The following is a 26083-nucleotide window of genomic DNA, read 5'->3' as shown; positions in this document are numbered from 1 at the left end:
CAGTACTTTGTCTCCTGACATCAGGTCAGCATTAAGATATACTGATTTGCATTCTAACATGTTCTAGGCAATTTATGTTAGTAAGTACATTTTTTCCCTTTTAGCTGCATAATACGTCTTGGTCTAACTCACTTGAAGCACATATGAAATTCCCAGCATTGAATCCATGCTTCAGTGAGGCTGAAAATTGACTAATAAAGACCTTTATTTCAGTGGATGTCTGACAAGCTCAACTTTGTTACTGCATGCACCATTTTTTGTATGTCAGTAATTTGCTATAGGCTAGCAGGTATGTGAATACAAATTGCAAAGATGCTGTGATATTCCACAGTAAAGATAATGCTTGTTCATGTGGTTATTCAATAGTCTGCAAAGATGGAAATTAAACAGTTCTGTATGTTGTTGTGTGTGACTCTAACACCCCTGTATTTCGGTACTTGCCTTTGATTCAGTAACAGCTTCATAATTCCGTGATACTCCCCATTGTGCTCTTCTGTGATGTGCCGTTGTATTGGGAGGTCCCAGCCCCTCTGGCAGAAGACTAACTTTACAAGGATTGACGCTGACACTGTCAGTTGTTGACATTGTCTATTGTAGCAGTTTAGTGTTTCACATCCATTCCCATAGCACAGAACCAAACTGTTTATGTCTTCTTCACTGTGACTTGGAGATCTTTTCTACCTCACTTTAATTTGTGCCTGTCCCTCTCTTGGTGAAGAGCAGGATAACAATTGCAGCCTTAAACTTTTTTAAAAGATTGATTCTTTTAAGATTTGTTCTATTCATCTTTCTTTTCTGTAGCTTCAGTTGCACAAATAAAAAGTAAATCCTTTTGTTCTGTAAGCCGTATTGCGATTACTGCATCCGTTTAAGTATTTTTCAATGCTATAGCATCTAGAATGAAAATAAAAAAAGATAACCTCTGAAGGACGGGAGAGAGGAAAGAAAGGGCTTTCATGTAAAGGAAGTATTGCATAGTCTACCAAATTGTAACAAAACAGTGGCTTCTTCTACCATCTCTGAGCTTTTGAACTAAGTTGACCTCTTCTCTGTGTTTGTAGTTAGTAATTATTGGCCCATGTGCCTCTGTGAGCAAAAGCCTGGATGTATTCATATAAATAAGATGCAGTATACCATGACTATTTTGTGTGTTTTGCTATTATTTGCTCATATCAAGGCCAAAGTTAGCTAAACCATCAGCAATGTACAGTCATTTTCTGCCTTTGATGTCTTCATAGTAGGTCAATTTTCAGATTTTTTTAAGCATTTTTTTTTCTTTCTGCATATAAATAAACAGGGCTTTTTACTGAAACTTGAGCTGTAAGTATATAATCTGAGATTCGTAAGAAATATGATTTTAGAAAAAAATATTTAGAAAGCCAAAGTAGGGCAGTGACATATGTCTTAAACCTTATAGTTAGCATTTCTAAGAACTGTACATTATGGAATGGTTCAGATTTTGCTGGAAAAACAATTGTGAAATAAAATATGTTTGTTTTGTTGTCTTTTTCAATATTTGTGTTTTAGATCATCTCATTCTTCATGTGTGGATGAAGATTATGATTCTTTAGCCCTCTGTGACCCCATGCAAAGGATAAACTGTGAAGTTGACAGCTTACCTGAAAGCTGTTTTGACAGTGGTTTGTCTACTCTTAGAGATTCAAATGAATATGATTCAGAAGTGGAATACAGGCAACAAAGAATTTTTCAAAGGTCGCAGTTTATGCAAGAAGGCTTTGCTGGTGATGCTTCTGATACAGATGTAAGTGCCAGACTTTCTGCCTCTCTAAGAAAGACCTTTAGATGGAGACAAAATCCACTTCCTATTTTAAAAATGAAATTGATATTTAAGTTATAAAACTTAAGTATGTGGGCTACGTGTATTTAGGTAATATTAGTGACAGTTTTTTTTGTAGCGTTCTTAAACAGTCACTCCTCTTTAAGAGAAAATGTATGTTTTGACATTTTCTAGTAGACTTTTGAAGCAGATCTTTTTTTAACGATTTAAAAGCAGATACTGTAGGTTTCAGCTCACTTTCCCTTGTTGTGCTATACCAGTGAATGTAAAAATCACATATAGGAGAGCGTGACTATTAACAGCATAGAGTAACATCATGTAGGGAAACTCATATTTTTTTTGTAAAATGAGCTTTGAAATAAAGTATTTGGTAATTGCAATTATTTTTGAAGTTGAAATTTTCCATAGGGAGATTAATTTGCTTTACCTGGAACCTGTCCTGAAAGTGTGTGTCCCAGATAGCCAACATTCAAGGATGGAATGTCGGCGGTAGTAAACAGCAAATGCAGTTCCGCTAGTGTGTGGAACTGCTATAGGAAGTTCTTACAAGATTTCTTCAGAATTTGCTAGTGTTCTCAAGATGGAAAAATGAACACATTAGAGAATACTGAAATATATTCTAATAGAGTTTTCTATTGAACCTGCTGTAGAAGTGGCTGTTAGGATTATTTATCCTCCTAGGAGAGTATATGATTTAAGACATCTGCTTAAACTCTCAGAAATATGATCAGAATAAGAACAGAATTTCAATGAGAATTACACAGTTTTGTTTGATCCTTTATTTAAAACAAACAAACAAAAAGATTTCAGTCAGTCTTAGCAGTGTCATTCCAAAAAAGAGCATACTTTCTGCACTGAAAGTGACACATTGGCTTATACTTTCAGGTTCCAGAGATCAGGGATGAAGAAGCATACAGTCCTGATAATGGCAGTACAATATTAGATTGGAAGCCCTCAAGACCAGTAAGTCGAAGCAGCTCAATTGCTTCAACAAGGAAATACATATCTGCTCTGACTCCTCAGGTAACCAGTTCTTTAGGGGGAAAAAGTGTTTGATATAGAGAACTGTATTTTAAATATTTGTGTATGTGAATCAAGTGGATTCTTTGTATTTTCAGTCAGGTGCAACTGAATGTACTCCAAAATACCCAAGTTCAGAGAAGGCTTACAAGATTGTTCTTGCTGGAGATGCAGCAGTGGGAAAATCCAGTTTCCTTATGAGGCTTTGCAAGAATGAATTTAGAGGCAATACCAGTGCAACCCTAGGTACAGTTGTTCACTTAAAATTCTAAAGTGAATATCACTGCTGTTATGCAAAAGTAGTGGGTGAAAAGATTGCTAGGGTTTTCTGAACACCCACTTGCACTTTCTTAGGCTGTGAAATCTAATTGAGCACTAAAGCTTATAAGTGCATAACTAGTATAACTGAATGAATAATAGGGCAGTGCTCTGATCTACTTCCTCTTTGTAAAGCACAAAGCCTGTTCCTGAACAACAGAAAGTACCAAAAAAGGCAGTTTCAGAGTAATTAACTTAGAACGTATTTACAGTCTTTTTCACATTTTTCATGGCTGTCTGGTTTCCTCAGCTCTTTCGTCTTTCCATAGTCTTTCATACTCACCTTTTATTTCTTTAGTACTATTCTTTATCTCCATTTCAATTTCTCAAAGTGTCATTGAAGCTGGAGAGATTTCTGACTGGCTAGTTGTGTGTATTATTATAGATGCCAGCTAAGAAACTTGTCTTACTGTTTCTAAAGACTGAATGTTTGCCTTCCAATCAAACCATAGTTATCTATTTGTTTCATTGTCTCTGTCTTAGAATTTTTGTCTAATTTAATTATTTTTCTTTTCTGAAATAAAGTCTGTATTATAAAAAAAAATCATCTATGAAAGTATTTTGCAAAATGGAGTGTAGAGGGACCTTCGTGTTTGTTGATCATAATGCCAGATTTGTATCAGTGCACCTGGGAAAATGTGGGGGAAAAATATGCCTTTAAATGTTTTTCTAAATAGAAATGAAATATGCATTGCCATATTCATGGGATTTTTGCAGCTCAGGGCAATGTGAATGATTGCAATCAGATAATCTGTTACAAAAGACATAGTTTGAAATATGTGCCACATAATATAGTAGTTAACATTCCATTTTTTTTTTTTTTTTGTGGGTTTTTAAAGGTTTTTGATGTTTTTGATTAGATTACCTGTATTATTCTTTTCAGGGGTGGATTTTCAAATGAAAAGACTAATTGTTGATGGAGAACCTACAGTGCTACAGCTGTGGGACACAGCTGGGCAGGAGAGGTTAGTGATTACATGCAACTGAAGTAATTTCAATGTTTTTTGTTTGTTTGTTTGTTTGTTTGTTTTTCTAAATTGCATGTTACATTTTTCATCTAGGTAAAAAAAAATCAGATAAATATTGCATGGACTGATAGTAAATAAGTCATTTATGACCATATATAGATGTCTGTAGACAGATGTGATGTTGTACTGCTGAGAGCGAGACAGGTGGAACGTTTATTTGTTAGCTTTTGGTGATGCCCAAGATAGCCTTTTCTCTCTGCAGAGAGAGCTAGCTGAGGTTCAACACAGCATTAATTAATATAATATGTCCCTTTCTTGAAATACAAAAAGATGCAATAGATGTACATTGTTTCTTCCATTTTTACTCTTTTGCCTTCTTTGTCCTTACAGACCAAGTTCTGAACAAGTTTATCCTTGAGATATTCTTTAGTTACACTTTTCTTGAAATTCCTGACCCTGATTTGCATTGTAGTTGGTATATGAAAAATCTTTCTTCTCTCCAAATATTTCAAAAAAACATATGGCAGAATTGTACAGTGCTGAGTATGCATGCAATATTCTTCAAACTGCTGCGTAGAATTTGACATAATCCTCCTTTCTTGCAGAGTCATTACTTCATTGGCACCTTGTAGCTCATTATGGGTTTAGTCTAACACCTTAGAAGTCAGTTTTATCTTTTTACTGGCAAGTATGTGTATTGAGCTGTATGTGTTTACTTTTCTCTAAAAGAGTGTTTATGTGACATAGGTAGTCAGAGGCCAAGTCATTCTCCTCCCACGTAATAAGTTTGTGAATAATATTTTAATATATGTATAAATACCTGATTGCAGCATGGCTGTTAAGTAGACTGTGTTATGATGTCTGTAGATGGCATTTCTGGTATAAGTTTATTGGCTTCATATTTTTTCAAACATATCAGAATAACCCGTTCAAGTTATGAACTTATATGTAAGCAAAAAAGCCTTGCCAGCTAATAAAAAACACAGTGAGAAGTAGATATTTCTAATAGATACACTATACATGGTTTTCATACAAAAAGTTTTTTATAATATTAGGATAGCATCCTATGGATTTTTATGGAGAGCTGCATAAGTAGTTTTCCAGAACTAGTTATGAAAACAGCTTGAGAAAACACATTTTATAATGTGGAGAGAATCTTACTCAGTAGTGTAATAATGTAATGCTGTGTTGTTAAATCTTTTTTTTTTTTTTTTTAAATGTGACCTTACACAAGTCTTTTTTTTTTTTTTCTAAAAGATTCCGAAGTATTGCTAAATCTTACTTCAGAAGAGCAGATGGTGTCTTACTATTATATGATGTAACATGTGAAAAAAGCTTTCTTAATGTGCGAGAGTGGGTGGATATGATTGAGGTAAGGACCTTAATATGCAACTTACAAACTATGTTTTATTGCATTTATTCCCATTGGAAAGATTTTTTTTTTTAACTTTAGAATTCCAGAGTCCGTTTAGATTGACTTGCTTGATTTATGAAACTTCAGTAAAGATGGAATTAGCCAAACTTCAATCTCTTGTAGAAGTTCAAGGGAAACTGAAGTTCTAAGGGTGTTGAAGTGTATTCTGACATAATCACTGTTAAAACTGATACATATTTAAAACGAAAGAGTATCATGTAATCAGACTATTCCCATTCACTTCCTTTTGAAATGAACATGAGAGCCCATATCAGATACCCTGTTGTGTCTGAAGTATTCCATGGAGCCTCTGCATTTTAAAACAGTATATTAAATACTTAAATTAGCTATAGTCCAAGAGAAATTTTTAATATTTCTTTCTGTTAGTACTTTTTGTTTATTTTAATACAAATTTGAATTTGATGAAAAAGATTTTGCTGTTGTAAGAAACTTGGTTAATTGGAGGGAAAGTGTCAGCAAAAAATTTAATTCCTCTTCTTAAAGCAAATTATGTTTTTTATCATTGTATAACAGTTGATCACTCTTCCCATAGTATTTTTGTCATAAAGCTTTTAGATATAATAACTGTTTCCATTAGTATAATTTAACACATGAAACTCCTTACTGTGTAACAGGGCTTATATATGCACATCTTTGCAGGCTGATATTTAAACTTACTGCTTCAAGTATGGATTATGTCATGAAAAGTTCTCAGCATGATTTAGATAATTTGTCGTTTTTTGTGAAAGTGCACAAGCATTTTTGTGGGGAAGGAAGTGAGTATGACACAATGATGCTAGTCACCTGTTTGTATCCTAGCAATAAAGAAGTAAAATCCTTTTTACAGGATGCAACTCATGAGAATATTCCAATTATGATGGTAGGAAACAAAGCAGATCTCCGTCAAGCAGTTACAGAACAAGGGCAAAAATGTGTGCCTATAAACTATGGAGAAAAGCTGGCTATGGTAAGATCTATGTCTCCCTTTTAAGTATAAAATGGTTTTAATAATTTAATAATAAAGAAAAACTCTGAAAAGCTTGTAAACAAAAGTAATTTTCTGGTCATTTATTCAAATCTAATTATTAGAATTCATGGATAATTTTAATGAAAGCTGTCCTATTTTTATTGTGTTTTCTGGGCTAAATTTGCACTGAGATGAACTTCATTATAGACTGCAATATTCTTCTCAGTCTTTATGGTCAGAAGTGAGTGGATACTAGGATGGATACTAGGATACTGAGCTTTTCTGCTTCCAGAGAGAAGTTGCCAATGCAATTTTGCTAATGAAATGAAGCATACTAGTGAGCAAGTAAGAGTCTTAGACTGGCTTAGAATTGTAGAATATCCTGAGTTGGAAGGAGCCCACAAATATCATTGAGTTCAACTCCTGACTCCATACAGGACCACCCAAAAATCAGAGGATATGTCTGAGAGTGTTGTCCAAATGCTTCTTGAACTATGTCAGGCTCAGTGCCATGACTCCTTCCTTGGGGAGCCTGTTCCAGTGCCCAACCACTGTCTTGGTGAAGAACCTTTTCCTGATGTCCAAACTAAACCTCCCTTGATGCAGCTTCAAGCCATTCCCTTGGGTCCTGTCACTGTTTGTCAGAGAGAAAAGATCAGTGCCTGCCCCCCAATCCTCCTTTTGAAGAAGCTGCAGGCCACCATGAGGCCACCCCTCAGCCTTCTCTCTAGGCTAAACAAACCAAGTGACTTCAGCTGCTTCTCGTACATCTTCCCCTCTATACCCTTCACTATCTTTGTAGCCCTTGCTTGGATACTGTCTGATAGTTTTACGTCCTTATATTGTGCCCAAAACTGCACACAGTATTTAAGGTGCAGAATAGAGCGGGACAATCCCTTCCCTTGACTGGCTAGCAAGGCTATGCTTGAGGCACTCCAGGATATGGTTGGCCCTTTTGGCTGTCAGGGTACACTCTTGACTCATATTCAACTTGATGTCGACCAGAACCCCCCTATCTCTTTCTGTGAGGCTGCTTTACCCCCAGTCTGTATAAATATCCAGGATTGCCCCATTTCTGTGATTGTACGATTCTATATCAGGTGCAGAATCTGGCATTGCCTTTGTTAGATTTCATACAGTTGGTGATTTCCCAACCCTCTAGTCTGTCAAGATAGAATCATAGAATCATTTAGGTTGGAAAAGATCTCTAAGGTCATCAAGTCCAACTGTTAACCTAGCACTGCCAAGTCCCTAATCCATGTCCCTAAGCACCACATCTACAAGTCTTTTAAATATCTTTAGGGATGGTGACTCAATTACTTCCCTGAGCAGCCTGTTCTAATGCTTCACAACCCTTTCAGTGAATAAATTTTTCGTAATATCCAACCTAAACCAACGGTGGTGCAACTTAAGGCCATTTCCTCTAGTTCTATTGTTTGTTGCTTGAGAGAAAAGATCGACCACCACCCCGCTACAGCCTCTTTTGAGGTAGTTGTAGAGAGTGATAAGCTCTCCACTGAGCCATTTTTCTCTCTGCTAAATAACCCCAGTTCCCTCAGTCGCTCCTCATACGACTTGTTCTCTATATGTTTCACCATCTTCATTGCCCTTCTTTGGATGTGCTCCAGTACCTTGATGTCCTTCTTATACAAGGGACCCAAAAAAGAACAGTTCTTGAGGTGTGGCCTCACTAGAGCTGAATACAGGGGGACAATCACTTCCCTAGTCCTGCTTGCCACTCTGTTTTTAATACAAACCAGGATGCTGTTGGCCTTCTTGGCCACTTGAGCACACTGCTGGCTCATATTCAGCTGATAATTGACCAATACCCCAAGGTCACTTTTCGATGGACATCTTTTCAGCCACTCTTCCCACAGCCTATAGTGTTGCATGAAGTACCCCAAGTTCAGGATCTGGCACTTAGTCTTGTTGAAGCTTATGCTGTTAGCCTCGTCCCATCGATCCAGCCTATACAGAACCCTCTGCAGAGCCTTTCTACCCTCAAACAGATCAACACTCCTGCCCAATGTGGTGTCATCTGCAAACTTACTGAGGGTGCACTCGATCTCCCTGTACAGATAATTGATAAAGATGTTAGAGATCTTTCTGCAAGGCCTCTCTGCCCTTGAGGGAGTCAACAGTTCCTCCTAATTTAGTGTCATCTGTGAATTTACTTAATATGCATTTGAATCCCACGTCCAGATCATTTATAAAAATATTGAAGAGAACTCACCCCAAAAAGGAGTACCAGGGAACCCCCTAGTTGCTGGCCTCCAGCCTGATGTAAAGCCACTTAATGCAATCCTTTGAGCCCAACCCATCAGCCTTTGCATTATGTATTTATCGAGGCATATGCTAGACATTTTGTCTGACTGTTAGTGATAGACTGAAAATCAGTATGAAAAGCTTTGCTGAAATCCAAAAAGTTTATATATACTGGCTTCCATGGTCAGTTAGGTGGGTAACCTTGTCATAAAAGGAAATTTCATTTAACAGGATTTTCCACTTGTGAACCTGTGTTGACTATGACCAATGACTTCAATGTCTTTCAAGTGTTTGTCACTAACTTCCAGAATAGTCTTCTCCATAATTTTACCATGCACTAAAGTGAGACTGACAATTAGGCCTGTAATTGCCAGGGTCTTTCTTGCACTTCTTGAAAACTGGGATATTTACCAGTTTTCAGGTGACTGGTACCTCTCTGGATTCCCAAGACAGTTAAAAAATAATTAAGAGAGGTCTTGTAATGACATACATGAGCTCTTTGAGTATCCTAAGATGAATCCCATAGGGTGCCCCACTTGGACGAGATGATCTTTGGAGGTCCCTTCCAAACTCAGCCATTCTGTGATAAACATATATGCATCCAGCAGAAGTAGCTAACATGCACAAGTTCAGATTGGCTGGGAGTTTGTCATTCCCACAGTCGTGGTCCTACAGCTCAGGGCACCAGGGATCCCAGGACCCATCGCTGGTGTTGAAGACAGACAAAGAAGGCACTACATTTTTATGTTTATATATGTCCCAATTCTTAGATATATATATATATAAACATTCTTATGTTTATATATGTCCCAATTCATCCACTAGCAGACTCATGTTGTCTCATTACCCTTTTTCTGTTAACATACTAAAAACCATTTTGTATTGTGTTTCTTCAAATTTCAAATGGAATATTTTCATTTTTGAGGGATTGTTTTGCATTCCTATCAAGTCTACAGATAGAAAAATGGAACATAGAGATAAATAGCATGGACAAGTTTTACGCATATTTTTATATGTTGGATAAAGGATGCACATATCCAATGTTTTGCAGAAAAAAATAATGTAGAATCTGTAGTGTCTTGAGTTGCTACGTGACTGTGCAATTGATTGATTTGTGCATGGGCAGGTAGCATGTCTGTTACTTATGGAATGATATTTCTGATTAAACTGTAGGTTAAGATAAAATACTAGATGCTGTAGGTAATATAGCAGCTAACAGGCTGATTGAGTAACCTGTCCTAGCAAGCCTTCCTATTTTGCAGTTTTGTGGACAAGAAGATTGAGTTCAGACACTGAACTTACAATGTATTTTTAACCCAATTTGTTAATTTGTTATATACCAAATATAAAAAGTTACAGGTGAAAGGCATTTTTTTTTTTTTTTTTTTTTTTTTTTTCCCAGTACTGAAGTGAAATCCTGTGAAATATAGTGTCCCAAGTGTGGGACAATATGTGAAGTATATGTGTCCCAATTCATTGAGTTATGGAGGAAATATGTGAAATATATGTGTCCCAATTCATTGAGTTACGGAGGAAATTATTTTTAATTTAATATATATATACAGATGAGAAGCATTTTGGTTGAGTTGGCTTAACATTTTATTTTTTACTCACAGACTTATAATGCACTATTCTGTGAAACAAGTGCTAAAGATGGATCTAATATTGTAGAAGCAGTTCTTCACCTTGCTCGGTAAGTAGATGTGTTTCTAATTTAAAATAAACATATAGTCATAGAAACATAGAATGGTCTGAGTTGACAGGAACCTTAAAGATCACCCAATTCCAATCCCCTGCCATGGGAAGGAACACCTCCCACCAGACAAGGTTACCCAAAGCTCCATCCAGGCTGGCCTTGAACACCTCCATGGACAGGGCATCCACAGCTTCTCTGGGCAACCTGTTCCACTGCCTCACCACCCTCTGAGTAATGAATTTCCTACAAATCTCTAATCTAAATCTACCCTCTTTTAGTTTAAAACCATTACCCCTTGTCCTATTACTCCATTCCCTGACAAAGAGTCCTTCTCCCGATTTCCTGTAGGCCCCCTTCAGGTACTGAAAGGCTGCAATGAGGTGTCCCCAGAGTCTTTTCTTCTTCAGGCTGAATGACCACAACTGCCTCAGCCTGTCTTCATAGAAGTGCTCCAGCCCCTTGATCTTCTTTGTGGCCCTTCTTTGGACTTGTTCCAAGAGGTCCATGGTCTTCTTGTGCTGGAGGTCCCAGAGCTGAATGCAGTGCTCCAGGTGGGGTCTCACAAGAGCAGAGCAGAGGGGGATAATCACCTCCCTCGCCATGCTGGCCATGCTTCTTTTGTTGCAGCCCAGGATATGGCTAGCTTTCTGGGCTGAATATTTGAATATGCATATTTGAATATATTTTATATTTGAATGTACATACAAAGTATGCATGTATGCACACACGTGTAGATACTTAAAATTGTGTCAATGTCAAATTCAACAAATGATATTGTAAAAGGAATACCAAGTTAAATCTATCAATAATGTAAGGTAGGTATTATTCTCAGTTTAATCAAGTAACAATTTTGTTTCCAATATTACACGGCTGTCTTAATTATTAATATTTAAATTAGAGCTTAGTTATGGACACCACAATTTTAAAACCTGGTTGGTGAATGAATCATATTTTTAGTGGTATGTGGATTTACTTTCTTAATTCTTTCATATGCATAAATTAATTCAACTTGCATATAATTTGCATATAGTTTATACTTAATTCTTCCATGTATGTTAATATATATTTAGCTTTATTACTGACCATTCTAATCCCACACATTTTCCTTGATGTCTCTAAATTATTTAAAAGACAGAAACTCTGCTTTATGTCTATTTGGCAATGTGCTATTTCTGTGAAAGTGTGAGCCAAATGTTACACTTTTGCTACCTTTCCAAGCTGGCCTGTGTTACAGTATTATTTTGAAGGGCTGATAGTATATAAGAAATCCTCAGGCTCGTTTTTTTCGGTTTAATACATGGAACTCAAGGTCAGAATTACAGACCAAATTAATTTGATTTTTGCAGCAGTTCAATGCAGCAATCAACCTTTTTATCATTTGGTATTATTATTATTATTTTTTTTTTTTAATTCAATGGTAGAACACTACTAATTAACAGGGCTTAAATACAAAATATTGGCTTCCTGGAGAGCATCATTGCTTCTTCACACTGGACTTTCAAGAGCACCTGTATTTCCAGGAAAATGATTCCATCACAGTTGCAGCAAGAACACAGGCATTTATTTGTCTGTTACTGTCAACAGCTGATTTGTTAAATGACTCATTTCCAGGAACCTGGCCATGAATGCAGCAGTGGATTATAAATCAGAGAACGTACATAGCATAGTTCCATAACATTAATCCCAGTTGAAAAATGATCTCTAATGTTTAAACATGATAAATTTGTTTAACTGTTTCAAGGATAAAAATGTTTTGGCAGTCGGAGCCTTTCTTTTCAGAATCTCAAAAAAAAAAAAAAAAAAAAAAAAAGATTTATTCTGTAGGTTCATTGAATCTTAAATGCTTTAGATACTACCCAGAGCCTTAGTCTGGAATGATGGTTGGCTGCAGTTTCTCCAGTTTGTAATCCTTATTCTTTGAGAAAAGCATTTAATTTTGAAATTTAAATGAACATTGCATTAGAGCAGATATCATATAGACTAATTTGTTACTTCTTTGCAGGGTTCCTTTCTGCCACAGTTTTTTTTTTTTTTTTTAATAATACAGTGTTCTGAGTGGACTTCATGAATTTATTCTACTGGCATAAGGGGGGTTTAAATTATATATGTATATGTGTAATACATACATATGATAGCAAGAAATTCTAGAACTTGCTTTTGACTTTGCTTGGATGCCCTATGACAGTGGCTGTGTAAGAGTACAGAACCAATAATTATTCATACATACACAATTTTAAAGTTTTTGTTTATAACAAAACAAAACTTATTACAACAATATGTATTGTAATATGTAATACAATATGTATTGTAATATGTAATACAATATTACAACAATATGTATTTTTCCTCTGAGGATAAATACATACCTGCAATTGCAGTTATTTAGTTTTGACTTTCAGCTATGAACATACTCTGTTTCTGTGGTAATGTACTGAAGTAAAAAAATGGAAGAAAAATTAGCAAAATAAAAGGATAGGGGGAAAAAATGAATATTTGGATGTTCTTACATATCAGAAATGATTGTATTTCTGACATTAGCAGTGATTTGTATAGAAATATTAATTCAAATGGAAACTTAAGGGCCATGTTGATTCTGTGCACTAACAATAGTATTAGTGTTTTAATGGGAGTTAAATAAGTCATGGTGAACTGTGTAAGATATGCCTGCAGAAATAAAATAGTGAACATAAATGCGTGTAGAAATATATTCACTGACTTTTTTTTTTTTTTTTTTTTTTTTTTTCCCTTCACAGTGAAGTGAGAAAACGAAGTGATAATCAAGATGATACGAGGTCAATAACCAGCCTGGCGGGGATGCCTGTCAAAAAATCAGCACTCACAAAAAACTGTTGCAATGTTTAAGTGACATACTCTTGACTTAAAGAACTCATATACACATACATTTTTTTTTTTTTTTAAGAAAAATGAAGGATTTCAATTATGTATTCTTTTTACTATGGATTTATACATTTGTGTATTTAGAAGTTGTACATCATGGAAAAAGTCCAGACTCTGCTTTCTACTAATTCATATTTATACACTTGCTTTGTCCGGTAGGCTCTGATTTCACCTTTCTTAAGTATTGTAATTCAATGAAGTGAGCTCACAATCAATACTACAGCAGGCAGTGCATGAAATGTTGTAATGTATTTTATCTTCTTTACCTGCTTTTTTCTTTATGGGCTCAATACATACAGAATATGATAAGATAATATCACTCATAGCAAAAGAAAAGAAAATTGCAACTTTAATTAATCTTTTTTCTCGTACCTAGTTTTTTGAAGGCCTTAAGCTACACCTTCATGAAACATTTCCCAAGAAAACCCCAAGCCATTAAAATGTTGCCTAGTTACAAGTTCAAAGTGTGGGGAGAAGACAGAGATGGGTGTATGGGGTACTGGTTTAATTTTACAAAAGTTGGTGAGATAAAATTTATTTAATTTGGGGACTTAAGGTATGATTCAGAACTGAGAAGCAGACTTTATTTCTGATCCTACACAGCTTAAAAGTGAAATTAACATTTGCACAGGCCATTACAGTTCCAAATCCCAGATAGATCTATAATACATGTGATATGTAGGGTTACTGAGATTAATTAATGATCCAGTACCTGCCTCTTTGTTTAGACTAGATCATTAGTAGTGTTACAGAGAGATAGAGATTATCATTTTTGCTTGTTTTTCAAATGCTTCCCATTTAGACATCAATTGAGGGTTTGTAATACCACAGAAGAGTCTGTTTGAAATGGATATTCTTCAGACATTTTTGAAGTTTTAGACATGCAGGTGGAATAATTGCTGCACGTGCACAAGCATCTATATGAGCTAGTCACTGAAAGTCTCCGGAATGAAAAGCAACCACTTATCTTAATGATAATACTGTAGCCTGAATTTAAGAAAATTCTGAGATACCAGTGGGTGATAGTTTGAGATGTCAGGATCTTTAAAAGCTGAGTTGTTACTGCTTATAATAGTTCCCAGCAGTCATATAATGTAGTAGAAGTTGAAGGTATTTCTGTTGTCTACAATCATGGTACAATTCTCAGCTTTCACTAATTTTGATGGGACTATGTTAGGACCCCATATGAGCAAGTGAGCTGTTTTGGTGTTTTCTGTTTATATATAGAAAATATGTCCAGGCTGAAACCTGCCTCAATAAATCAACCTTGAGTAAAGTTTCATGGACTTAATGGAAACCCGTATAACCAACAGCTGCTACTGTGTTTTATCAGTGCTATATTTGAACACTGTATAACCTGAGCTGTGTTATCAGTAGTATAAAATGTGGAGTTCTTAGAAATAGGAAGGTTCATCATTGTTAAAAAAAAAATAATACAGTTTTAAAGGAGGGGTTTTTAAGTATCCTTTTGAGCCTCTTGATCCAGAGCAGCTTATAGGTAGTTATATGAAAGCTTGTTCTTAATATGACAAAGAAATCTAATGCCAGAAGAAATAAGACATTTTTATCTCACTTTATTGTACTTCAGCCCTAAAAGAAAAGACATGTTTAGTGTCCTCTTTGAAATACTGAGGGTAAGCTATTTGGAATTTCTCTGAGGAGAAAACTATGCCTAGCTGAGCTACCTGATGAGGGCATCTTTCATTATCTTTGTGTCTAAAACTTATCTCCAAAGGAATAAGGTGGAAGGAGAGTCAATGTGGGTTGTACTTGCATATAGTTCTTCCTGCAGTAGAGAGGAAAGGTGGAGGTGATCTATGCATGATTTCTCAAGAGAGCTCACGCTCACAACATGTAGGAGTTTGCATTTTCTCAAGAAGAAAAGGTCATGAATATAAGCTTGTTATTTGCATTCCAAAATATTGCTTCTTCAGTGTTACTAACTTCATTTAACTCAGAGAACTGAGATTGGAGCTTGTGTTCTATGGTCCACTGGGTGAATCACAGTGTTTGACCAAGTCTGTGGTCTTGGCCTGCTGTAAATAAGGTGGAATACATTTGTGTAAACCTTCTTGACAAGCCCACATCAGCAAAACATTTTGCTTGGGTACAGAAAATCACATAAATTTGTTTGCAAGGAAGATTTCAGGATGTGTTTTTTCCCAACCTCCCAAGCACTTAAGCAGGGATGGACTATTGCCGGTTGTAGATTAGGTTAGCTGTGTTTTTTACCATCTGCTGCTACCAAGAACAGTTTGGTTATGGCCTTTGTAACTCTCCTTTCAATAGCTGATTAAATCATTTAATTTCAGTAGCTGTAGTCTATTAGATTATCCTCTACCTTCTGTTCACAAGCATGGTAACAACGTGGAGTACCCCTTTCAAAAGTGACTTTCAGATCCTTAGTTAACCATGTGTGTGCAAGTATAGTAATTCATTTCACATTGGAGGTGCTCTTCATACAGAGTGCTATGTGAATATCTATTCCTGTAGAAAGCCTGGCTGAAGGACATGAATTCAGGGACCTATTATTTCTTTTTCTCTGCCAGAATGGGCCATGGGCATTTTGGATACTTTTTTTCATTTATTTTAATGAGCAAAATCTCTCCTGTGATACTTGGCCAAACTATGCAAACTGAATCACTTTTTTAAAGCTATGTAATTTTTATGTGTGTCAAGTAAAGCAACAGTGTTCTTTCCTTTCCTTTCCTTTCCTTTCCTTTCCTTTCCTTTCCTTTCCTGTCCTTTCCTTTCCTTTCCTTTCCTTTCCTTTCCTTTCCTTTCCTTTCCTTTCCTTTCCTTTCCTTTCCTTTCCTTTCCTTTCCTTTCCTTTCCTTTCCTTTCCTTTCCTTTCCTTTCCTTTCCTTTTCTTGTAAGATTCAGGGTTGGAAACTGTTAACAAAGTTTTACCTTGGACTATTTTTATGATCAATGTATGAATTTCTAGAAAAAGCACTATTGAATGGGGATATAACTATAGCTCTGTTGGAACTGGTTTTAGAAATCCTATTATGATCAGCTCCATCAAGTCTGAATATTCACATAACACCAGGTAGAATATGTGTTAAAGCAAGAGAAATTGGAAAAAATATTTAAATATGGAAACAAAGCCATGTATTTATAAATGGAAATAATGAATATTTGAGGCTTTCCATTGATTTGCTTTTAAAAGTTATCTTGCCTTCTACCTGAATTGTAAAGTGAAAAACATCAGCTTTATGCTCTGACATGATTGCACTATTGTACTTTAAATATTTTTATGGTTTCGTTTAGTATGTAAGAGCTATTCATTAAATCATACAAAGTTATTTTTTTAGTTATTGAATGTGTTCCCTTAATACATATATTTATTCAAAAAGGAAAGACTTTTCATGTTTTTCCTCATGATCTGTAAATATATTATTTTTATTCAGTTCACATGGAAGTATTATTTTGTCCTGTATTGTTTTTGACCCTTATTGTGGCATAGTGCACGTATTTGAGGCAATAATTTTTGTTAGACACCCTGAAAACATCTGATAAATGACTGTTCTTCTAACCACTTTGTGCCTGTTCAGCCTACATTAGTGGCTTAATAAGTCATGTTGCAGATTTGGTTAATTGTTCTTAGAAGTACAGTTGTGGCCTAACATGGATTACATGTTTTTCAATGTAGCTATTTTTTTTTTTTTTGTACAGAGTACAGAATCCTCTATTATTTTAGGAAAAATAAATTACAGTTTTACATCTGTATGCCAGTTAAAGTATATTTCAAGGAAAATATCTACAGGCCACTGCTTCAAGGAGTGTCCTGCAGATGTTCTGCAGATCCCCAGTTAAGCTAACAGCTTCTGTGCCAGTGCAGGTAATCTGTTCATTTGTATGAATGTTTTCTCTTTTACATGAGCTACTGCTGTTGAAAGATGCTAGGTAACTTTTTAGGGAAACAAATTTCAGTGAAAGATCCCTGATTCATAAACAGAAGGGAGATATTTATTCATATCATCAAGGCACTTTATTATCTCAGGAAGAAACTTCCAAGATGTTTCTGACTGTAAAAAGTAATTAAAAAAATAGATCCAATAACTCATCTGCAGTTCAAATGCCTTTTCCCACTGTCTGAGCCAGGTTTGATATAGCATGTAATGCTATCCCTCTGACCCTGTACAGGCTACTTATGGACTGGAGAAACTTTTTACAGCGCTAGAGGTTCTAGTATTTCTCTCCCACTGCATTACTATCGATAATAGTAATCCTAACCTTTACTTATGGATATCTGCAGGACTGGTAACATCATTATTATTATTATTTGTGTTTTTTTTTTTTTTAATTATTATTATTATTATTATTATTATTATTATTTCCACATACCTTGTTTTGTAAGAAAACCCTATGGTTAAAGAGAATTTGTCTCAGATTTGTGAAATGTAGGTTCAAATGTATTACATCGTTTGTAAAATGAAGTCTTTTTCCTATAATTTCTTCCCTTTGAGTTATAGCTACAGATAGTTGAGTTTATGTGAAATAAGTCATTAGGTGGCTGAGTAACCAATAAACCCAAGCTGTGGAAGTTTCCCACTAAATATAAAGTATTTAAAATAGCAATATATTTTCATACTAGTATGACGAAGAAACTCAGTGCCAATGGCATGTATCAAATTTTTATAAAGCTCTAAATTGTGAAAACTTCTGAACCTTTAATTTATACTGTTTACAATTAGAACTGTGGTGTTCATGAAGTTTGTTCCTCCTCCAAATGAGTGATCACTTCATCCACTGTAATTTTGTACATGTATATGTTTGAAAAGAACTACACTTTCTCTATATTGAAAATTACTGTACAATAAAATATGTTTCAATAGCTACTTTTCTGAATTGTATTTTCTTTTTGCCACTGCTTATGGGCTGCAGTCTGACATAGCATGTCAGCTTTCTGTGGTTAAGATTCACCAATTTCTGCAGCCCAGAGCATGTAAGAATGATGCTATGTAGTGGATACTTAGCCTCAATAAGTAGTCATCAGTTTGCATCTCTGTTGAGAGATGTCCATCACTGTGAGTCCCAAACAAGGCTTGCAATTATGTAGCTGTATCTTTAGAGGGATATTTTAACCCTTAGTCTCCACATCACTAGTATGTGATATTACTGTGGTAAGAAAGAAAAGAAGAAGGTAACAAAGCCAAACAAAAAGTCTATTGCAAATATGTTATACAGGGCTCTAGACCTCAAATGGGAAATGCTTAGGGGTCTATACATCAAAGAAAAAACACCCCCAAATCCAAATTTAAAGCTGCTTCAGATAAAATTCACAACCTTAAACATTGATACAATTTGAACTAAAAGGGATATTATTGTCCACTCTCTTATAAATATGTCCTTAATAAGTACAATACTCAATAAATATGCTTCTTTTAAAGTAAAAGGTAGCTGAGAACAAGCTGAAAGAAATATTGTAGATTTTTAAGTTAGTCTTCAGATTTACTGGCAGAACTACTCTGGTGTATGTTCCTAGGTTTGGGAGCAGCTGCTGCTTTCCTGAATACTACTGCCATCTATACTTCTGTACTTGCAAACTTTTAACAGCTTGACCTCCCTGGTGAAGTGACTTTAGAGTAACATTGGCTGTATGCAGTACACAGTGGTTTTTTTTTTTTTTTTTTTTTTTTTTTTTTTTTTTTTTCCTGAAGCCAAACTTTGACCTTCTGCCTTACTTCTCAATAAATTTTACATGTGTTGGAATTGGCTTTTGTACCTGCTCTGAAGTCCACAAAGGCATTATGTTCTCATGTACATGAACCTCCAATGTAACTGGAGTTAGAGCAACAGAAAAAAGTGTGGCAAGGAACAGTAAATATAGTGTGAAAGCAAGTCCTGTACTTCAATGTTCACACACAAGTGTGGTAGTGGTTGGATCTGGAGCTAAAGCATGAATGTCTGCTCTTCTCTGTCCAGCAAAGAGTACTGGAAGAAAGCGGTGGTGGTGGTGGTGGTGGGGTGTGTGTGGGTGAGTGTCAGTGTCATCACTTCCTCATGTTGCCCTCCCAGGGAGGAGGTTGGGGATGCACAAGGAGCTGAGAGGGGACAAAACCAGGAGAGTTTACCCAGAGTGGACAAAGAAATGTCCCATACTGTATGGTGTCATAAACACTTCCAGGGATGGGGCATCCACAACTTCTCTGGCAACCTGTTCCACTGCCTTACCACCCTCTGAGTAATGAATTTCTTCCGAATCTAATCTAAATCTCCCCTAATGGTTTAATGGCTTAAAGGTTTAATGGTTTAAAGAGTACCTCCCCCCAATTTCCTGTAGGCCCCCTTCAGGTACTGAAAGGCTGCAATGAGGTGTCCCCAGAGTCTTTTCTTCTCCAGGCTGAACAACCACCACTGCCTCAGCCTGTCTTCATAGAAGTGCTCCAGCCCCTTGATCCTTGTGGCCCTCCTTTGGACTTGTTCTAAGAGGTCCATGTTCTTCTTGTGCTGGAGGCCCCAGAGCTGAATGCAGTGCTCCAGGTGGGGTCTCACAAGAGCAGAGCAGAGGGGGAAATTCCCTTATCTCGTCTTGCTGGCCATGCTTCTTTTGTTGCAGCTCAGGATATGGCTGGCTTTCTGGGCTGCAAGTGCATATTGCTGGCTCATGTTGAGCTTCTCATGAACCAACAACCACAGGGCTGCTCTCAAATACACCCGGCCTGTATTTGTGTTTGGGTTTGCTCCAGCCCAGGTGCAGGGTCTTGCACTTGGCCTTGTTGAACTTCATGAGACCCACCACTCAAGCCTGTCCAGGTCTCTCTGGATGGCATCGCTTCCCTCCAAAGTGTTGACTGCACCACACAGCTTGGTGTTGTCAGCGAACCTGCTGAGGTTGCACTCAATCCCACTGTCCACGTCATCAACAAAGATGTGATACAGCGCTGGTCCCAATACTGAACCCTTGGGGAACACCGTTTGTTACCGATCTCCACCTGGACATTGAGACATCGATGACAACTCTTTGAGTGTGACAGTCAGCTAATTCCTTAGCCATCAATTGGTCCATCCACCAAATCCACATCTCTCCAATTTAGAGACAATAATATCATGTGGGGGATATTTTTATATTGTGGAAAAGCATTGGATGTGGAAGGCTGTATGTAGTTCTACACAACAAGTTGCAGAAACTACTGAAGTAGGTGAATTGAGCCAATTTGCAGAAGTGAAAGCCATCCATCTGGCTTTAGATGTTGCTGAACAAGAAAAGTGTCCAAAGTTCTACCTCTGTACAAAGTCATGGATGATGGCAAATGCCCTGAGGGGTTGATTACAGCAATGGAAGCAGAGTAACTGGCTGTGCAGTGACAAACCCATCTGGGCTGCTGTATTGTGGCAAGATATTGCTGCCTGGGTAGAATACCTGGTTGTAGAAGTACACCATGTAGATGCTCATGTACCTGAATCAGGCCAGTGAAGAACCTCAAAACAACCAGTAGGTGGGTCAGTCTGCTAAGACTGACTGTAGCTCAGGTGGACAGGACTGGCAGTATAAGAGTGATTTTTTTTATATTGGTGGGCCTATGATACCACAGGCCATCAAGGCAGAGATGCAACATATAGATGGGCTCATGATTAGGAGTTGACCTGACCATGGACACTATTGCACACGTTATTCATGATTGTGAAACGTGCTGCAATCAAGTAAGCCAAGATATTAAAGCCTCTCTCACTTGGAGGACAAATGCTGAAATACAAATTCAAGGAGCTGTCTTGTTTACCTGGAGTTTTGTAACTCCTCTTCTTCAAATCTCCCTGTATAAATAAATGCCTGATAAGAACAGTTTCCCTGGTTAAACTGGAAATCTCTGAGATGGAGGTTGATAGTATAAAACAGATTTTGTTTCAAAGCAGGATCACTATCCTACTGATCCGCTTATTAAATTGTCAGTAAATTATGCCACTTCTCATGAAAGTCACCTGGATTCATTCCTTCCGGTTCACTTAGTCTTAGGGCTTCAGTGAGTTAAGTATCAGTTCCTCTCCTTTGTAAACAACTCCTGTTTTTACAGCCTGGTTCTGTGTTTTGCTGTCAGACAACTGTCACCATGTGAGCAGGAGCATGATAGATAATGAATTCTCCCACTCACCCCTGGGTTTTGATCTGAGTGCTTTCTTCCAGGTCATTTTTCCCATAGTTTGAAGTTCTTGCTGTGATGCTGTGAGCCCACAAAGGGAATCACTGTGATACGTTAAGGCTGTGGTAGCTGTTGCAAGGTAATTTAAGAGGCTTTTTTTTTTTTTTTTTTTTTTTTTGGTAATATTAACCAGAAAATCAAAGGTTGCATAGGAATTGTTTTATTTAGTGTCTCTGAGGTTACATATTTTCAGGATTGACAGGTAATGTAACAATAAGACAAGGAGTAATTGTTTTAAACCAAAAAAGGGTAGATTTAGGTTAGATATTAGGAAGAAATTCTACATAATAATGATGATGAGGCCCCATCCCAGGCTACCCAGGGAAGTTGTGGCTGCCCTATCCCTGGCAGTGCCCAACACCAGGCTGGATGAGGGTTGGGGCTAGTGGGATGTGTCCCTGCCCATGGCATAGAGGTGGAATTAGATGATCTTCAAGGTCCCTTCCAACACAAACCATTCTGTCGTTGACAGTAGGACAGCACAGGGACTTTAAAATAAATAATACATTTAGTAGTAGTTCTTTAAAATTTCCTGCTCTGTTCAACTGTTCTAAAAAGTAGCATAAGGATAGAATGAAATTGCCTAAAAAACAATGTTAAAAATAAACCCAGGGCACAGGATGGGAGGTGCAGGGCAGTCCACATGGCCGAGGGGCAGTCTTTCTCTCTGGCAAGCCAAATGGCCCGGGGGAGCTAGCCCCAGAAAAGGGGCCCTCAGCCCCCCCAGCCTCCTCCGTGAGGGTATCTTGCAGGCCATTCCCAACACAGCCGCCTTTAGCCACGCATGGACCACTCTATCATAGAGGTTTACTGAGGTCACAGTGACCACCACTGCCCTGCCTTTGCTGCAGGCATTATAAAACAGAGGCATGCCCATAGTCTGGAGCACAGTGCGGGTCCCAGTAATGGCAGTAAACCGGGCAGCAGAGTCAGACCCATGCATGAAAACCAACCTGACAGTGGCATGGGACCGAGGCGTGGGACTGGATGACTCCCTGGTTTGGCACCCTGGCCTGAGAACATTCCGGATGGAAGGCATCCTGTTTGGGCAGTCCCAGGCAAGGACTGGCTTATCCTTCTGCCCAACACTGTGGAACCCATGGAGCTGGATCCACCAGATGTGGAGGAATGGATAGAAGTGGATCCACCTTGACGAGAAGAGACCTGGGAATACCGTGGCATGTCTTTGTGCTCTGCCATCCGAGAGCACTAACAACATTGCAGGAGTGCCCGGCGAGCACCCTACTCATTGCTCAGGCTCCATCGCAAGCATTAGCTTGGTGCCACCAAAAACCACAGATATCCCGCAGGCTTGCCTGCAAGATGTCCCAGCAATAAACAGCTCTTGCAGATTCTCTGGGGTTGTGTGAGTGCTTCTTTTTTTTTTTTTTTTTTTTTTTGGGGGGGTGGTGGCGGGAGAGGGGAGTGGGCTAAAGTTGTGTCAGGGGAGGTTTAGGTTGGATATTAGGAAGACATTTAGATGTAGAGCTTAGTGATACGGTTTAGTGGAGGACTTGTTAGTGTTAGGTCAGAGGTTGGACTAGGTGATCTTGCAGGTCTCTTCCAAACTAGATGACTCTGTGATTCTGTGATTCTGTGAGGAGGTTCTTACCTGAAATATAGATTCACATATGGAGGCCTGGAAGAGATATCATACTCCCACAAACCTGCCATGGCAAGTGCCATGTACTCATTTACAATGATGGAACCAACCACCAGATGGCTGGAAACATATTCTGTGCCCCATGCCACCACCCAGAACACTATCCTAGGCCTTGTAAAGCAAGTCTTATGACAACATGGCACCCTAGAATGCATTGAGACAGACAACAGGACTCATTTCTGAAACATCCTCAGAGACACGTGGGCCAAAGAATGTGGAACTGCATGGGTTTATCACATCCCCTATCAGGCAGCAGCCTACAGGAAAATTGAAGGATACAATGGACTATTAAAGGGTACACTGAGAACAATGGGTTCAGGGACATTCAAACACTGGGATACAGATTTAGTAAAGGCCTCCTGCTTAGTCAGCACTAGGGGATCTGCCAGTGAATCTGGCTCTTCCCAGTCAAAACTTCTACGTACTGTAGAATACTATGAACTGTGGGATAAAGTCCCTGTAGTGCTGGGTTATTCCTGCCTCAGGCAAAGACAAACCCATCCACGGGATTGCTTTTGGTCACAGACCTGGGTGCATTAGTGAATAATGAGGAAGGATGGGGAAGTCTAATGTGTACCTCAAGAGGATTTGATGTTTGGTGAGAATGGCCAATTGAACTGTATGACACTAATTGCTATGTAATGCTATATGTCATCCCTGCTATGGTCGCTATATGCCATATTAATGGTATTACAGGAAGAATCACACAGATTAATGAGATATTCATTTTGAAGGAACCAAGCAAAGTGCCTCAGTGATACAACTTGACAAGCACAGTGGTAATGGAACCAGAACTGGCTTCAGCATACAATAATCCAACACCACACACAATCTCTCCTGCCCTGAAAGGCTGTTATAACAGATGGAGCCCAAAGTCATATAGTAAATGAACTCAACTGACTAGATGGATTGCCCATCAACTAAGGGAATGAAACCTATGAGTGTATATATCAAAAGACAGGAAAGATTGTGATTAAGTGTGATGAATTGGGAAGTGTGGGTCCTGAGCATGATGTAGACTGTATGGAATAAGGGATAGCTTTGCCCTGTTTTTGGCTGGGATAGAATTAATTTGCTTCCTTCTAGCTGGTATGGTGCTGTGTTTTGGATTTGGGATGAGGATAATGTCAGTAACACACTGATGTTTCAGTTGCTGAATGGTGCTTACACTAAGACAAGGACCTTTCAGTTCCTTGTGCTGCCCTGCCAGTGAGGAGGCTGGAGGTGCACAAAGAGCTGTGAGAGGACAGAACCAGGGCAGTTGACCCAGACTGGACAAGGTGATATCCCATACTGTATGGCATCATTTCGAAAAATAAAACTGGGGTAGGTTGGCTGGGGTGGGGTGGGGATTTGGGTGGGGGCTGCTGCTGCTCAGGGTCTCTCTGGGCATCAAGTTGGTGAGCAATTGCATTTTACATCACTTGTTTAGTATATATATATATATATATATTTGTAATCATAATAATTATTATTTTCCATTCCTTTTCTATCCTATTAAATGCTCTTTATTTCAACCCATGAGTTTTATACTTTTTCTCTGTCTGATTCTCTTACCTGTCCCACTGGGGAAGCAGGAGTGAGCGAGTGGTTGTGTGGTGCTTAGCTGCTTGCTGGGTTAAACCACAGCTAATACAAAGATAATAAGACACCAAATTTAATTTTCATGCTTGTCTTCCTCTTTAGGTATTTTCCTCCCTTGTTCCTGTAATGTATCCTTCTTGTGGCCACGGAAGTTGTAAGAATTAAAATGTAATTCTGCCTTCTGTATAATTTGCACAAATTAAAAATTAGCATCAAAACAGAAACATTCAGCCATGTTTAATTCCTGATACTATGAACATATAATCAGAAACAACTTTTATGTTCCTACATTAAGGGCCTATCTGTATCTTCCTACTGATACCATGGTCAATAGGGAATTCTACTTCATTAACTAGTGTTGTAATCAACAAAAGAGCATCAAAAGCTGATTGTCTTGCTACAACTAGAAATACTCACTTGGTAGTTTTCTATTTACACTTCTTTTGTTGCTTTGTGCAGATAATTGCTGACTTTGCTAAGAACTTGCTACTGTTTACCTTTTGCAAAAGGTATTTTTAAATTTTATTTAAATAGGAAAAAATAGGTATTTTAAAGGTATTTTAAAATTTTATTTAAAAACAGGAAAAAATATCTAAGGAAAAAATCAATAACAGAGTCCTTAAAAGAATGGAGAAAGTTCTCCTTATAGAGTTTATTTTTTCCACTCTCTCCAGCTCACACCAGAGTAATAGAGTAATGGGAACATTTACAAGGGAGGAAAAGATTAAAAAAAAAAGTCAAAGCTACTATGGCTACTATGTTTAGAACAGAATACTGACAACCTCATGCCTTTTTTGATGCTGAAAGTAGCTGTCTTTCTGCTTTTCTCTTTTGCCATTCTTGTAGACTCTTCACCTAATCATTCTCATGGAATTGTTCTGTTCATGTCAGAGAGATATCTTTACAGAGGTAGCTGTTATTGGAGTAGTCAGTAAAAAGTGTTAGACACTTTTCAGTAAATTTATGAAAAAATTTGCCCTTATAAACCAACTAAATTAAAGTGCCTGAGGTTTTGACTGATTCTAGTGAACAAACTTCTATATACTAAATAGTTGCACGCTCTAAGACAAATAATGGAGCACATTAACATAAGACATCAAACTCAAAACAGGCTTGTGAGAGCAGATGGTATCATATTTAAAACTATATGTATAAGTGAAACAAATAAAAATGGAAGGTATCAGTTCTTTGAAATGTTTTAGATAGATATAAGCCAACCCCCCAAATGTAAATCATAATAACAGCTTGTGAAGTAGTCAGTATTTTAAAAAATATTTCTGCTAGTCTTTATTTTACCAAAAAGTGAATACATTGTTCTGTCACTGTCAGAGCTGTAACATTGAACTTG

At 37.5% G+C, this 26083-nt stretch overlaps 1 protein-coding gene across 1 annotated transcript in view; it reads left to right on the top strand.

The window, feature by feature from the left end:
• Window positions 1-13351, top strand: part of RASEF (RAS and EF-hand domain containing) — a 34631-nt gene extending 21280 nt beyond the window's left edge. The window contains exons 10-17 of the mRNA XM_035310734.1: window positions 1528-1762; window positions 2684-2821; window positions 2917-3064; window positions 4020-4101; window positions 5362-5476; window positions 6366-6485; window positions 10367-10443; window positions 13200-13351. Of these exons, the coding sequence (XP_035166625.1) occupies window positions 1528-1762; window positions 2684-2821; window positions 2917-3064; window positions 4020-4101; window positions 5362-5476; window positions 6366-6485; window positions 10367-10443; window positions 13200-13308 (1024 nt within the window). The 3' untranslated portion in view covers window positions 13309-13351. The remainder of the gene's footprint in view (window positions 1-1527; window positions 1763-2683; window positions 2822-2916; window positions 3065-4019; window positions 4102-5361; window positions 5477-6365; window positions 6486-10366; window positions 10444-13199) is intronic.
• Window positions 13352-26083: the final 12732 nt, after the last annotated feature.

This window comes from Oxyura jamaicensis, chromosome Z, assembly GCF_011077185.1.
Source record: "Oxyura jamaicensis isolate SHBP4307 breed ruddy duck chromosome Z, BPBGC_Ojam_1.0, whole genome shotgun sequence".
In the NCBI taxonomy this organism is placed as follows: domain Eukaryota; kingdom Metazoa; phylum Chordata; class Aves; order Anseriformes; family Anatidae; genus Oxyura; species Oxyura jamaicensis.
This window is presented reverse-complemented; position numbering and strand designations above follow the sequence as displayed.